At 50.6% G+C, this 12,523-nt stretch overlaps 1 protein-coding gene across 1 annotated transcript in view; it reads right to left on the reverse strand.

Moving 5' to 3' along the window:
• Positions 1-12,523, reverse strand: part of mast4 (microtubule associated serine/threonine kinase family member 4) — a 74,392-nt gene that overhangs the window by 51,485 nt on the left and 10,384 nt on the right. The window contains 2 exon segments of the mRNA XM_062484816.1: positions 6,887-7,011; positions 9,709-9,862. Coding sequence (XP_062340800.1) covers positions 6,887-7,011; positions 9,709-9,862 — 279 coding nt within the window.

Raw genomic sequence — 12,523 nt, forward strand, 5'->3', positions numbered from 1 at the left:
CCGTTGCCCTCAAACTCCGTCGCCCATTTGGAGAGATCGGCACGTGGAAAAGTAACTTATCGCGATTTGCCATCGTGCAAATTCCATCCGGCAATTTCACAGCCCGCGTCAGCCTGTGTTTTTCTTTGCTTTCGCCCTCTCATTTCCATTTGGCGGCGACAGCGCCCGGTGAATATTAAGTGATGGGGCCCCCCCTTTTCAGTCCTGCTCTCCTCCAGCTAGGCTCAACTGGTTTCTGCCATCGAGCAGGGGGCCAGAGTGACAGCTATCTACTACTGAGGGACATAAAAAAAAGAGAGAGAGAAAGAACAGAGAAAGATAACTAGGACAGAGAGGCGTTTGACATCCGCTGGACGGACTGACGGACGGACGACGCTGGGCTAATTTGTGCTGTCGAGATAAGAGAGAGGTCGAGCTGAAGGAGCAGGCCAGCGCAGGAGCCAAATCAGACGGTTTATGTATTCAGTTTTAAACCTCAGAAGAAGGGGGGATTATCATCACCTCTCCGGGTTTGTACAATGCCCCCTCGCCCCCCCCCCCCCCTCCTCCCAGATTACCTGTGGGGAATTAAAACATCCCACCATGTCCGCCTGACTAGTGCTGGTTCAGTGCTCTCAAGTCTGTGGCTGCTGAAAGAACAATTAAAGAAACTCCATTTTGAAGTGAGAACAAGGATGAGAAACTGGCAAGGAAGCACCGGGGGGAGAAGCAATCCGAAGGGTCGTTAGTCTTATTCAATGCGAGGAACACTCCCCGCAGCGCAAATTGAAAGCAAATACCGCAAGGCTCTCCACCACTGCCTCTGTTCAGTACTTTAGGTACAGTCTCCACAACAATACCCCACGCTCATGCAAAGACTTTTGCCTGGAAATGACTTCACTGACGAATACTGCAACAACTCACTTCTCGTCCACATACAGGAAACACCTCAGTAGGGCAATTCAATGTGCTCGGCTCAACCTTTACAGGAATCCGGCTTTAAACAACAAGTCGGCTTCCTGGTTGCCCTCGAAGGAAGTCCAGGGGGCTTCTGGGTCTCATTTCCTCCTAGCAGATCATCAGCTGATGAGGCCGCTTCCTCCCTGAGCCGGTCTGAGGTGGAGGACAGGAGGCAGGCTGAGGTGGAGGACAGGAGGCAGGCTGAGGTGGAGGACAGGAGGCAGGCTGAGGTGGAGGACAGGAGGCAGGCTGAGGTGGAGGACAGGAGGCAGGCTGAGGTGGAGGACAGGAGGCAGGCTGAGGTGGAGGAGAGGAGGCAGGCTGAGGTGGAGGACAGGAGGCGGCTGAGGTGGAGGACAGGAGGCAGGCTGAGGTGGAGGACAGGAGCCGGCTGAGGTGGAGGACAGGAGCCAGGCTGAGGTGGAGGGCGGAGGAGAAGAAGGGGGGGGGTTTGGGAAGGAGCTGGCGCTGAGATCGTGCAGAGCGCGCTGATTGAGTGACCCGCAGACCCGGCGCTCCCCTGCCCTGCCTGGGCTTATCAGAGTGAGAGGAAGCCTGCGGATCTAAGGAGGGAGGGAGGGAGGAGGGCCGGGAACTGAGAGAGAGAGAGAGAGAGAGAGAGAGAGAGGGGGGGGGAGAAGGGGCACACAGAGCAAGAGAGAGAGGTGTGAGGAAGAAAAAAAAGGAAAAGAGAAGGATGGAGTTGAGAGAGAGAGAGAGAGAGAGAGAGAGAGAGAGAGAGAGAGAGAGAGAGAGAGAGACCCTCATTCGCACAAAGACCTTGACACAGAATCTTCTAAAGAGAGAACGGAGATGATCTCCCCTCAGTCTTTTGGAGTGGGAACGCGTTCGACCTTCAGACCAAGACAGACAATCCCAGAGCAGCAGAGAAACGAAGACGCCTAAGAAACGCGGTCCATTCAGAGAGCACCTGAAGGTCACACTCGCCCAACCTCCACTTACTTTATATGTTCTTGTATTTCAAAGTCCAACGCAGCACATTATAGGACCGTAAGGAAAATGCATGAGGCATATTCATGAATTCAGTCTTCTATGAAACAGATATTAGCTTGAGTCCACTGGGGAAGTCCTCGGCGAGTGAACAGCACTGCTTTCCATTTCCCCTCATTCCACATTCTTTGGAAACTGGAACACAATGTCACACCTCAGCTTAATATCATATCGAAATCCCTAAACAGAGCAATGTCATTTTCACAGAGCAGGCCGACAAAGGTCTGACAGCTCAACTGCAACCACTTTATCAAGAGTGACAGTTTTCATTTACATCCACGCCTTTGTTGTGTGTGTGTGTGTGTGTGTACACGCGTTATATCCACCAACATGTGCCATGATTGCACCTGGAGATGCAGAAATGCCGAGGTCACTGGTTCGCCGTGACTTTGAAAAGATGCTCTTGAGGGCAGGAAGTAAAAAGCACAAAGTACAGTCGGACGCGGAAAGACTTCCGGAACACACAGACATACATCAGCACGTTAAACCCTTCCTGGTTCATCGAAGCCCAATATATTATACAGCGCAAATGTAAAAAAACGATGTTGTCGTATCGGAGATATTGGCTGTAATGGCTCCTTCATCATCATATAAATAGGGTTGCGCTTCCCCAGTGATCGTGTACAGCAACAGCCCGCAGACGCGCCGAGCCAGAGACAACGGGCTCTATCTCCAGAGGACATCTCTGGCTGCTGTAACGAAGGAGAGCGCCCACAAAGCCCGCGACGCGAGGATTATGACGATCGTATCTCCATATCAGGTCAGAGGGGAAAAAAGGCGATTGATTTCCTGTCAAAGCCGATCAGTGTGAGGAGCGACGCGTCACGCCGGAGGGGGGGAGGTGGGGGTGTGGGGGGGGGGGGCGGGGTGAGAGAGTGGTGGTCTAGACTTGGGAGTGGAATACTGGATGGGCAGTGTGGTGCAGAAGTTTACATGTATTCATTTAGCAGACGCTTTTATCCAAAGCGACTTCCAAGAGAGAGTTTTACAAAAGTGCATAGGTCACGGATCATAACAACAAGATAGCCCCAAACATTGCGGGTAGCCCAAAACATGAAGCACACATAGTGAAACCAAATAAGTGCCAAAGGCAAGATCCATAAGTGCATGTAGTTAAAGTTCCTGACTGTCCTGGGTCTGACTCCAACCTTTCAACCCCAAAGTACTGAGATCAAAACATAGCATTACTCCTATTCATTTACATTTAGTCATTTAGCAGACGCTCTTATCCAGAGCGACTTACAGTAAGTACAGGGACATTCCCCCCGAAGCAACTAGGGTGAAGTGCCTTGCCCAAGGACACAACGTCAATTGACACGGCCGGGAATCGAACTGGCAACCTTCAGATTACTGAAGGTTGTGCCCAAGGACACAACGTCAATTGACACGGCCGGGAATCGAACTGGCAACCTTCAGATTACTAGCCCGACTCCCTCACCGCTCAGCCATCTGACTCCCTAATCATTTAATACAGTAGCCCATTAACAAAGGAACTGGACACTACAGTATGTCAAAGGAGCTGTACAAAAACAGTCCAAATCACATACAGGCAAATAATCACTCAAACACACACACACAAAAAACTACCTAATGTAAACCCTAGTTGGCTCAAATCTTACTTTGCTAGATATAAATAAACCATACAATCTGCGTGCTGGCAGTCATCCATGCGCTCAGCGTAAACAGCACCAGTGTCTGTTGATGTTGGGCCTGACGAGCAGGAGGCTCGCCGGACGACGAACGTGGGAAGTGCAGTTGTGCCATTTAGTCTCGAGCCGTCTCCTCAGAAACGATGACTCTGGGAGCGCTTCTGCCAGGCCTGACAGGATCGTACATCTGTCTACATCTCCTTATTCAACACGGGAAGTATCCCCTCAGGAAGACGAAACACGACATTCCGCAGAAAGGTTAATGCGAGGGAACTAAGATATCAACGTCCCCAAACTTTGGAAATAAATACGGGGAGTTGTCATCTAATGCCGAGCATCTAACTCTTAGTTTGTAAGACACTACAAAGACTATGTCTTCTGTGTTTCGTAGACAATTGGATAAATACATGGAGATTTTGGAGCTATGACAAAATACTATGCTTGTGTCAGATGAATATCAGAGCGCTTGATTGCCACTCTCACGAGGACCTTCTCGGCTATTGTTGCGTGGGAGTTGACTGTTGAAAAGCATCCTATCTTGAAATCTAAAAGCCACAGTCTTTATTGGAATATTATTCACAAGACGTGTACTCTTGATTCGAAAATGGCCCCTGGAATAACAATAATTTAGATCATTCAGAACTGACAACGCTTATGCACCTAGCAACCACCATGAGGTGGATGCCGGAGAAGGTCTGTTAGTCTTCCGGTAAAGACTTCATTTCTCAAGGTCAAATATGAATCACCTCCATTCTCCCATTGGTCCACTGACATTATACAGATTACACCATACTGCTTATACAGCTGCTGTAGAGAAGGCGAGCCCCGTGGGTAATTCTGTAGAATATGGACCTCTCCAAAAGATCGTGCCGGGATCACGCGGCAAAGCATCAGCGATTCCACTCGTGTCCACGCCTCCCAGTCCTAAGCCGTGGTGATTTCGTCAGGGGTGCCAGGTAGAGACAGGGCCATGCAAACAGGCCGATAAGGATGCACATTACCAGCTGTCGTGCTGTGAACCGATACGGAGCCAAATGCATTCGCTCACGCGGACACACAAGTCTCTGCCGCCCCCCCCCCCCCCTCCCAAACACACACACAGCTAATAAGAAACCTATCTAGACAATAAATGGTAAACGCGAGGTGTAACGACATTGTGTTGGTGCCGCATTGACCCGGGCCTCGGCAACCATTAATTTCAATCAGGCTCCCTCCATGTGGTCTGCGCTTCCTGTTTACAGGGACTGAAGAGAATCGAATCCCAAGCGGCCGTCTCATGGGAGCCCTTCCCCTCCTCAGCAGGGCCAGCTGGTGGGGGTCAGGGCTGTACCCCTGCCCCCTCCCTCCAGGGCTGTACCCCTGCCCCCTCCCTCCAGGGCTGTACCCCTGCCCCCTCCCTCCAGGGCTGTACCCCTGCCCCCTCCCTCCAGGGCTGTACCCCTGCCCCCTCCCTCCAGGGCTGTACCCCTGCCCGCTCCCTCCAGGGCTGTACCCCTGCCCCCTCCCTCCAGGGCTGTACCCCTGCCCCCTCCCTCCAGGGCTGTACCCCTGCCCCCTCCCTCCAGGGCTGTACCCCTGCCCGCTCCCTCCAGGGCTGTACCCCTGCCCCCTCCCTCCAGGGCTGTACCCCTGCCCCCTCCCTCCAGGGCTGTACCCCTGCCCCCTCCCTCCAGGGCTGTACCCCTGCCCCCTCCCTCCAGGGACCTCTCTGTCCCCAAGCGACACCAGAGCGCTGGCTCGTTTCATTTGATCATGTTCATTTGTCATTGATTACTGGGTACCCTGTGACTTGTGGTTCTCTACGCTTACTTAGTCACTCAAATGCAAGATCAAATAATCATTTACATTTAGTCATTTTGCAGACGCTCTTATCCAGAGCGACTTACAGTAAGTACAGGGACATTCCCCCCCGAGGCAAGTAGGGTGAAGTGCCTTGCCCAAGGACACAACGTCATTTTGCACAGCCGGGAATCGAACTGGCAACCTTCAGATTACTAGCCCGATTCCCTAACCGCTCAGCCACCTGACCCCCTTTATTCATGAAGAGTTACAATGACGAACTTGAAGTTGAAGCTTTTGACTGTATTTTGGAACAAGGGTCAACTCTACTCTATTTAAATATGTTATGGATAACAGATGGATCAAAACAGGTTACAGAGCTATAGCGAAACATTTGTTTATTTATGCTTAAAACAATGCGCCTCCATTTCAAACCAGACTAAACGCACTAGCGCCCTCCAGTGTACAAACATTTAATAAGTCGATGTTTTGATATGAATCTGCTCTTGTTGTTAGGCTTACAGGCACAGATCAGGGATTGGTAACAAAGCAAAACCTTTTAGAGAGGTCAGTGCAGCAAACCAACAGACGAGGCCTACGTCGTAATCCAAATAAACCTCAGTGGCAGCAACTGTCAACTGAGACGACATTCTGACAGCAAACACTGTTGAGTTTAAACACGGTAACCATGGTTATGAGAATATGGTTTGAATATTCAGATATTTAATCTGGCACTGGAGGAGACCCATGGTTCCTGTCACCCACCCACCCGGGTCAAAGGTGTTTTCAGTACATGACAGAACGAACAGCCTTTTTTTTTCCTCCTCTGCCTCAACCGCCCGGGTGAAGACATACAGATCAAACGTGGAGACTCGAGTGACTCGTTGCTAGACTTAGCGGGATTGGCTCTGACTTTAATCACATCTCACTGGGTTGAAGAGGGAGATGATATCGTCAGTCAATCGAAGGCGAGACGATAATCAGCCGCGCTATCTCGGGAGGACAGATGGGTGAGGTCGGTCTCGTGAGGTCGTGTCGCGCTCACGGTCACTGTAGGACACCAGGGATCCAAGAGGTGACATCATCCCGATCCGTCCGTTCGGAGAGCAGCCTTGGGTGGCAGTCCTGCGGGCGTATGTGAAGCCCTCTGTGACACTGCTGGTTAAAAGGGCTACACCCAGGTTGATTTGATCCCGGAGATTAGCCTCTGTCGACAACCCGACAGTAAGAAAGAGCTCAGACGAGTGGGTCAAAAGCGTGTGCGTCTGGCGTGTACATATCCAACTCCCTTTGTTGTTCTTAACCAACGGCATTGATGCATTCTAATCTAATTTGATTTGTATAGCCCTTAATACAAGCAGGGTCACAAAGGGCTTCCCATACGCCCACAGAGGGGAGTGAACATACAGGGTCAGGCATTGTGACCTTCCACATGGTTGTGGGGACACGCCCCCTGAGGAAGCCATGTAGGGTACGGTAGTTTAGGGAGAGGCAGGCGGCCTACTTACCAGGCTGGATGTGAGGGAGGGGGCGGAGGACCCCAGGGTGTGGGAGCGCATGCGCACCAGGTTGGAGGTCTCGGAGGGGGGGGTCCACGACTGCAGGGCGGAGGCGTAGGGGAGCAGGTACTTCCCTGGGAGAGACAACACAAGCCTCCCGTTACACCAGATCGAACATGACACCGGACAAGCGTGACTGTCAAATCCATTTTAAGAACAGGTTGTAAACAGGTTGCGTTCATGTAAACGGGGGTCGGGTGAGGTCGTTCTGATCCCGCAGGGTTCCCAGGGGCAGGTGATCCCGCCCGGCTTCTTTTCTTAGACAGAGCTGATGCCGCTAAGACCGAGTTGGCTACGAGGGGTTTACGCAACACATCCTTCAAAGCAATCCATTAAGGAGATTAGAGCCATTCAAAACATGATACGAGTCATTACGGCTAAAGAGGAGGTTGAGTGAAAAATATATACATTTTCCTCGCACTTCCTTGAAGGAAATCAAAGAAGTGTAACACCTATGTTAAAGTATGGTATCATGAATATTAATATATTTGGTCTTTTTTGTGCCTTAAATCTGTATCTCTCAGCGACTGTAGCTAGATGGCAGTAGGTATACAGGTGTCAGGTCACTCATTTAACACCAAGCCCCTTCTAATTGACACCCCTGTATTGCTTTGAGTCTAAAAACGGAAGCACAGGATGCTGGCAGACTACCCTCTTGGCTGGTCGTGTGCCAGCTTGTGGCCGAAATTAGAAAAAAAATCTCTCTCAGAAGAGTCACCATCTCTTTCTTCAGCCCTCTCATGTACTTGACATACACGTGATTCTCTCCGTTTCCTGTTGAAGGAAACCCTCTCAACAGCTGCCAAGAGGTGAGGGCTAACACGGAGGGTGAAGTGTCGGCGACGAGAGAGCGAGAGATACAAGACAAACGAGAGAGAGAGAGAGAGAGAGAGAGAGAGAGAGAGAGAGAGAGAGAGAGAGAGAGAGAGAGAGAGAGAGAGAGAGAGAGAGAGAGAGACAGAGACTGGGGACAGACGAGGGGAAAAAGAGGGAGTGGTAGTGAAAGACAGAAGAATCGAAACAAGGAAACAAGGCACACATGAACCATTCATAAGAGGAGGCGGGACATGTGGAGTCAACAGGCTTCACCTTAAACGGCCCAGGATACAGACTTGTGGGCAAAAAGTGAAATCTAAATCAACAAATAGATCATCTGCACGAAGCTTTGGGTGCACTCGCGGTGCAGTTAAGTGAGGAGTCTGTTTTAATTTGTTATGCCTGGCAAACACCACGTACACGCTCTAACAAGCGAGCGCAAATCCACTTCCACTGAAACGCATCGTCTAATTCGGGCGTTTGCAATATGTGGTCGAAGAAAGCAAATTTGTCTCATTATTTCAGTCGGGTCTTGTTACTCTCTGAGAGCGTGCGCACGGCAGAGGGCTTGAGAGGAGCGATGGCTCATGAATGAATGGATGAGCGCCGGCGCCGGCGATAAACAGAACAACTGACGGGTTGAGAAGGAGGAAGAAACAACAGGCTTCAACTCCGACGTGAAATCGAAAGTGCCAATCGAATTAAAAACCCCCGGCGACGAGTCTCGAGCTCTTTCTGCACCATGGTGCAGATGAGAGGCATCCCAAGTCATCGTGCACGCGTGAGACGGAAATCCTGCACTTGTGAGAAAACAGTCTTGACGTTTTGATCTGCAACCTGATCGCGTCAGTCTGGCATCTGGTTTGTGATCCCTGTGCATGTTCCTACAGTCTGTGTCAGGGGCTGGGGCACCTGTTACCATGGTGAAAGGCTGAATGTTAAAAGCCACTAACCACTGTGGTATTACTCAAGCATGGGCTCCCATGGCACTGCAGAAAACTGGCCTTCCTCAAACATTTCAAAGGGAAGTGTGTGTGTGTGTGCCTTCATTCATGTATAATGCTTGCGTAAACACTGAGCTAACCGAGTGTCTATTAAACGTGCCATTCACCGACCGGGACCACAAATCTCAGCTCTTCTCACGGCAAGCTGTTGCCCATCTGCTGAACAAACGACCCACGGAGTCAATGGGAGGATGCCCAGGGGCACTGCATCACAGGCACTTTAGCCTCCAAAACCTAAGTCCATTTTGAGTGGGAGTCAATGGGAGGATGCCCAGGGGCACTGCATCACAGGCACTTTAGCCTCCAAAACCTAAGTCCATTTTGAATGGGAGTCAATGGGAGCCTCGGCACGGCGTCAGGGGCACATCCTGCGGTTTACCCCCAAACCACAGAGGATGGCAGGGAAAACAGGATGAGAGAGACATGAAGAAGGAGATCCTTCCTTCCTCCCGGTGAGGATGGTGTGTGTGTGTGTGTGTTGGGGGGTGTCCTAAACGGCCGCTCATCACACGCCAGCCAAGAGGAAATTGCTACTTAGCACCCCGAATCCCAGATCCACCCCACCCCACCCCTCACGGCCCTCAGCCAAGCAACACGCTGATCCTGTGTACGATGAAAAAACAGGAGTTGCTCAAGGACTTCATGAATAAAACCAACCCTAGCCCTGTCTGAAAAGCCTGTTGACCAAACTATGAATAAACTAGTGTATAGAATATTGTCTCGTTTTTGTTGTCGTCTTCTGTATTTGTGAGGCACCGTTGTGATTTTTTTTTGTTTTTGTTTAGTCTTTTCCATTCCATAATTTCTTAAACCATTTTCGTTGAACTTTCTGGAAAAAAATGGTTATTCATAGTCTGAGACTTTTGCACAGTACTGTATATCCTGCGCACAAAACCAGAACATCCTACCCCCGGGCTAAGCTGGCCCCACCAGTCCCATCCCAGGGTGTACCTGTGAGAGCTCCCCCTAGGCTTCCCCGGCGCAGGTTCTTGCCGTCGTCGCTCAGCTGCCTCTTGAACTTCAGCGCCAGGCCTGAGCAGTGGGTCAACTCCGGGTTGCTGGATTTGCGGAAGGGTAGGGAAGGAGGGTACAGGATGTTGTCCAACTGAGAGAGGAGAGGAGAGGAAAAGGTGCAGGTCAGGTTAACACTCTGGATCAGGTCACGGTGCAACACGCGCCAGGGTAACTGAGGGTGCCTGTTAGCCACACAAACAACCTGTATTTATTGTCTACCAGGGTGTATGCAAAGGAGTTGCACTTACCTGCAATGCAAATGTGTGGCATTTATACTTACAGGGAATACACTTTGAGTAGGAGGGAGGAGGGTAACGTATCTGAACAGTTGTCAATATACTGCATGTCGATGATCTCGTCAACAGTCATTGGTTTGAGGTCAGGCCACAACAGCCACCCTGCAGAGCCAAGTCTGTGTTGTAGTGGCAGCAGTAACTATGTAGTGTGAGTCTACTAGGAACACAAGACTCCTGCTGGTGTTGTGAGAGGGAGTGTTTTACCATGAGCTTGTTTCCATTCCTGACCCCCCTCCCCCCTACACACACACACACACAAACATCTCCACACACCAACTACCCCCACCCCCCCCACACACACATCTTTATACTTCCCCTGGATATCAGCTGACTATGGTTTCAACACCCCTTCCCTCACTAGTTGACAAAAGCCAAACCCTATTACTCCATTTCCCATTGCATCCACAGACTCCGTGTCATCACGATCAAGAGACATTAGGCAACATCTGGATCCTCGTCGTTCCCTCGGCAACAGGACGCTTCACAACCCTGCTTCACTTGACTCCCACCGCCACGTTAGCAACGCAACGCCGAACCAAGTCGATCATGAAAGATCAGGGCCGCAAGGAGTTCATTATAACTGATGCTTCAGATCAACGCTCCAAAAGGTTCAAAGGCTCTAAAAAGGTTTGCCTAGGCCCTAGTCAGTCAAGCAGCATTTCAACCTACTCCTCGGAGCACTGGGCTGTTCGGCCCTGTGCCTGAGGCTGGCACACAGTTATTTCAGGATTTAAAAAAGTACAAGCTGAACTGCTGCCAAATGTTAACAAAATAAATAAAGCAAAAATGTGAGGACTTGGTTCAGCCTGTCAAACTCAAAGGCAGTCACCTATTAAGGATTTAGAGCCCCGCCAATCTTCACCTCACAAGTAATTTTGTATTAATAGTGTTGAAATTCTATGACTGGCAGGTATAATTTCCTGTCCACACAAACCCAGACACAGACAGAGTGATGGTAGATGATTGTGTTCATTCCCTCAAATAACTCGAGAGTGCAGAAAACACAGTCATATAGGAGTTGACGTTTCTACCGGAGCCAACATGCCGCAATTAACTATGTTTTTTTTAAATTACATAACGCCGTGCTGCCTAGACAGAACTATGGCCATCCATCTGTGTGAATCGGCTGGGGTAAGGGATTACACCAAAGCCGGGAGTCAGGTGGCTGAGCGGTTAGGGAATTGGGCTAGTAATCAGAAGGTTGCCGGTTTGATTCTCGGCTGTGCCGAATGACGTTGTGTCCTTGGGCAAGGCACTTCACCCTACTTGCCTCGGGGGAATGTCCCTGTACTTACTGTAAGTCGCTCTGAAGTGCCTTGCCCAAGGACACAACGTCATGTGGCATGGCCGGGAATCGAACCAGCGACCTTCTGGTTACTAGCCCGATTCTCTAACCGCTCAGCCACCTGACTTTGATTTTCATCTTTTGCCGTGCACTCCCCTATGACAGCAGATTTGATTCCAGGAACGTGATCCAACCAGGCTGGAATGGTACACACAGTAAATCTTATTTGGATGTCATAACACAAGGTCATCAATTGGGAGAAAGGTCCAGTTTCCCTCTTCGAATGCGTTGATCATTAACCACATGTAGTGAACTGAAAACAAGATAAGCCTTCAAGCTATGCTGGACTTTATTCAACTAGTATGAATGAGGTCATGGTTGGAGGGTGTGTGTGTGTGTGTAGAAGAGGGTGAGGTTGTTACGTGATTTAGTAGAAGCAAGAGATAATATAACTCTACAATGACCTCAGTAAGAGGCTTAACTATATTGCTCTCCAAACAATCAGTGTGAAACCCCATCAGGCCCCAGGCGACGCTGACGGTCTGTCTGTCTCCCTGACTGTCTACCTGTCTCCCTGACTGTCTACCTGTCTCCCTGACTGTCTACCTGTCTCCATTAGTCTACCTGTCTCCCTGACTGTCTCCCTGTCTCCATTAGTCTACCTGTCTCCCTGACTGTCTACCTGTCTCCCTGACTGTCTACCTGTCTCCCTGACTGTCTACCTGTCTCCCTGACTGTCTACCTGTCTCCCTGACTGTCTACCTGTCTCCCTGACTGTCTACCTGTCTCCCTGACTGTCTACCTGTCTCCCTGACTGTCTACCTGTCTCCCTGACTGGCTGTCTCCTCCCAGACAGCTCTGTGAAGTCGGGCTACTTGTAAGATGGTCTGTCAGGCTCACGCTGTCATTTTAACCGAGGGCATTTTCCTCCCGTTTCCTTTCCCGCAAGCCAGTGAGACAGAAAGGCCAGGCTAGGCTGTCAGGAGCAGAGTGATCCGAGTCAACGAATCTTCCGACCCAGTCTGTGGTGCTTTCAGACGAGGCTCGTCGGCACGGCGGGTGTTCGGACGTGCCAACGGGTGGTCAGCGGTGACCTCTGACCTCCCATTCCTTCACGCCTGTTTCTGAACGCTTGCATCACCGCTCCCTCCGTTTCCCCCTCCATCGCTCT

The sequence above is a fragment of the Osmerus eperlanus genome, chromosome 18 (assembly GCF_963692335.1).
Source record: "Osmerus eperlanus chromosome 18, fOsmEpe2.1, whole genome shotgun sequence".
NCBI classification, from domain to species: Eukaryota; Metazoa; Chordata; class Actinopteri; order Osmeriformes; family Osmeridae; genus Osmerus; species Osmerus eperlanus.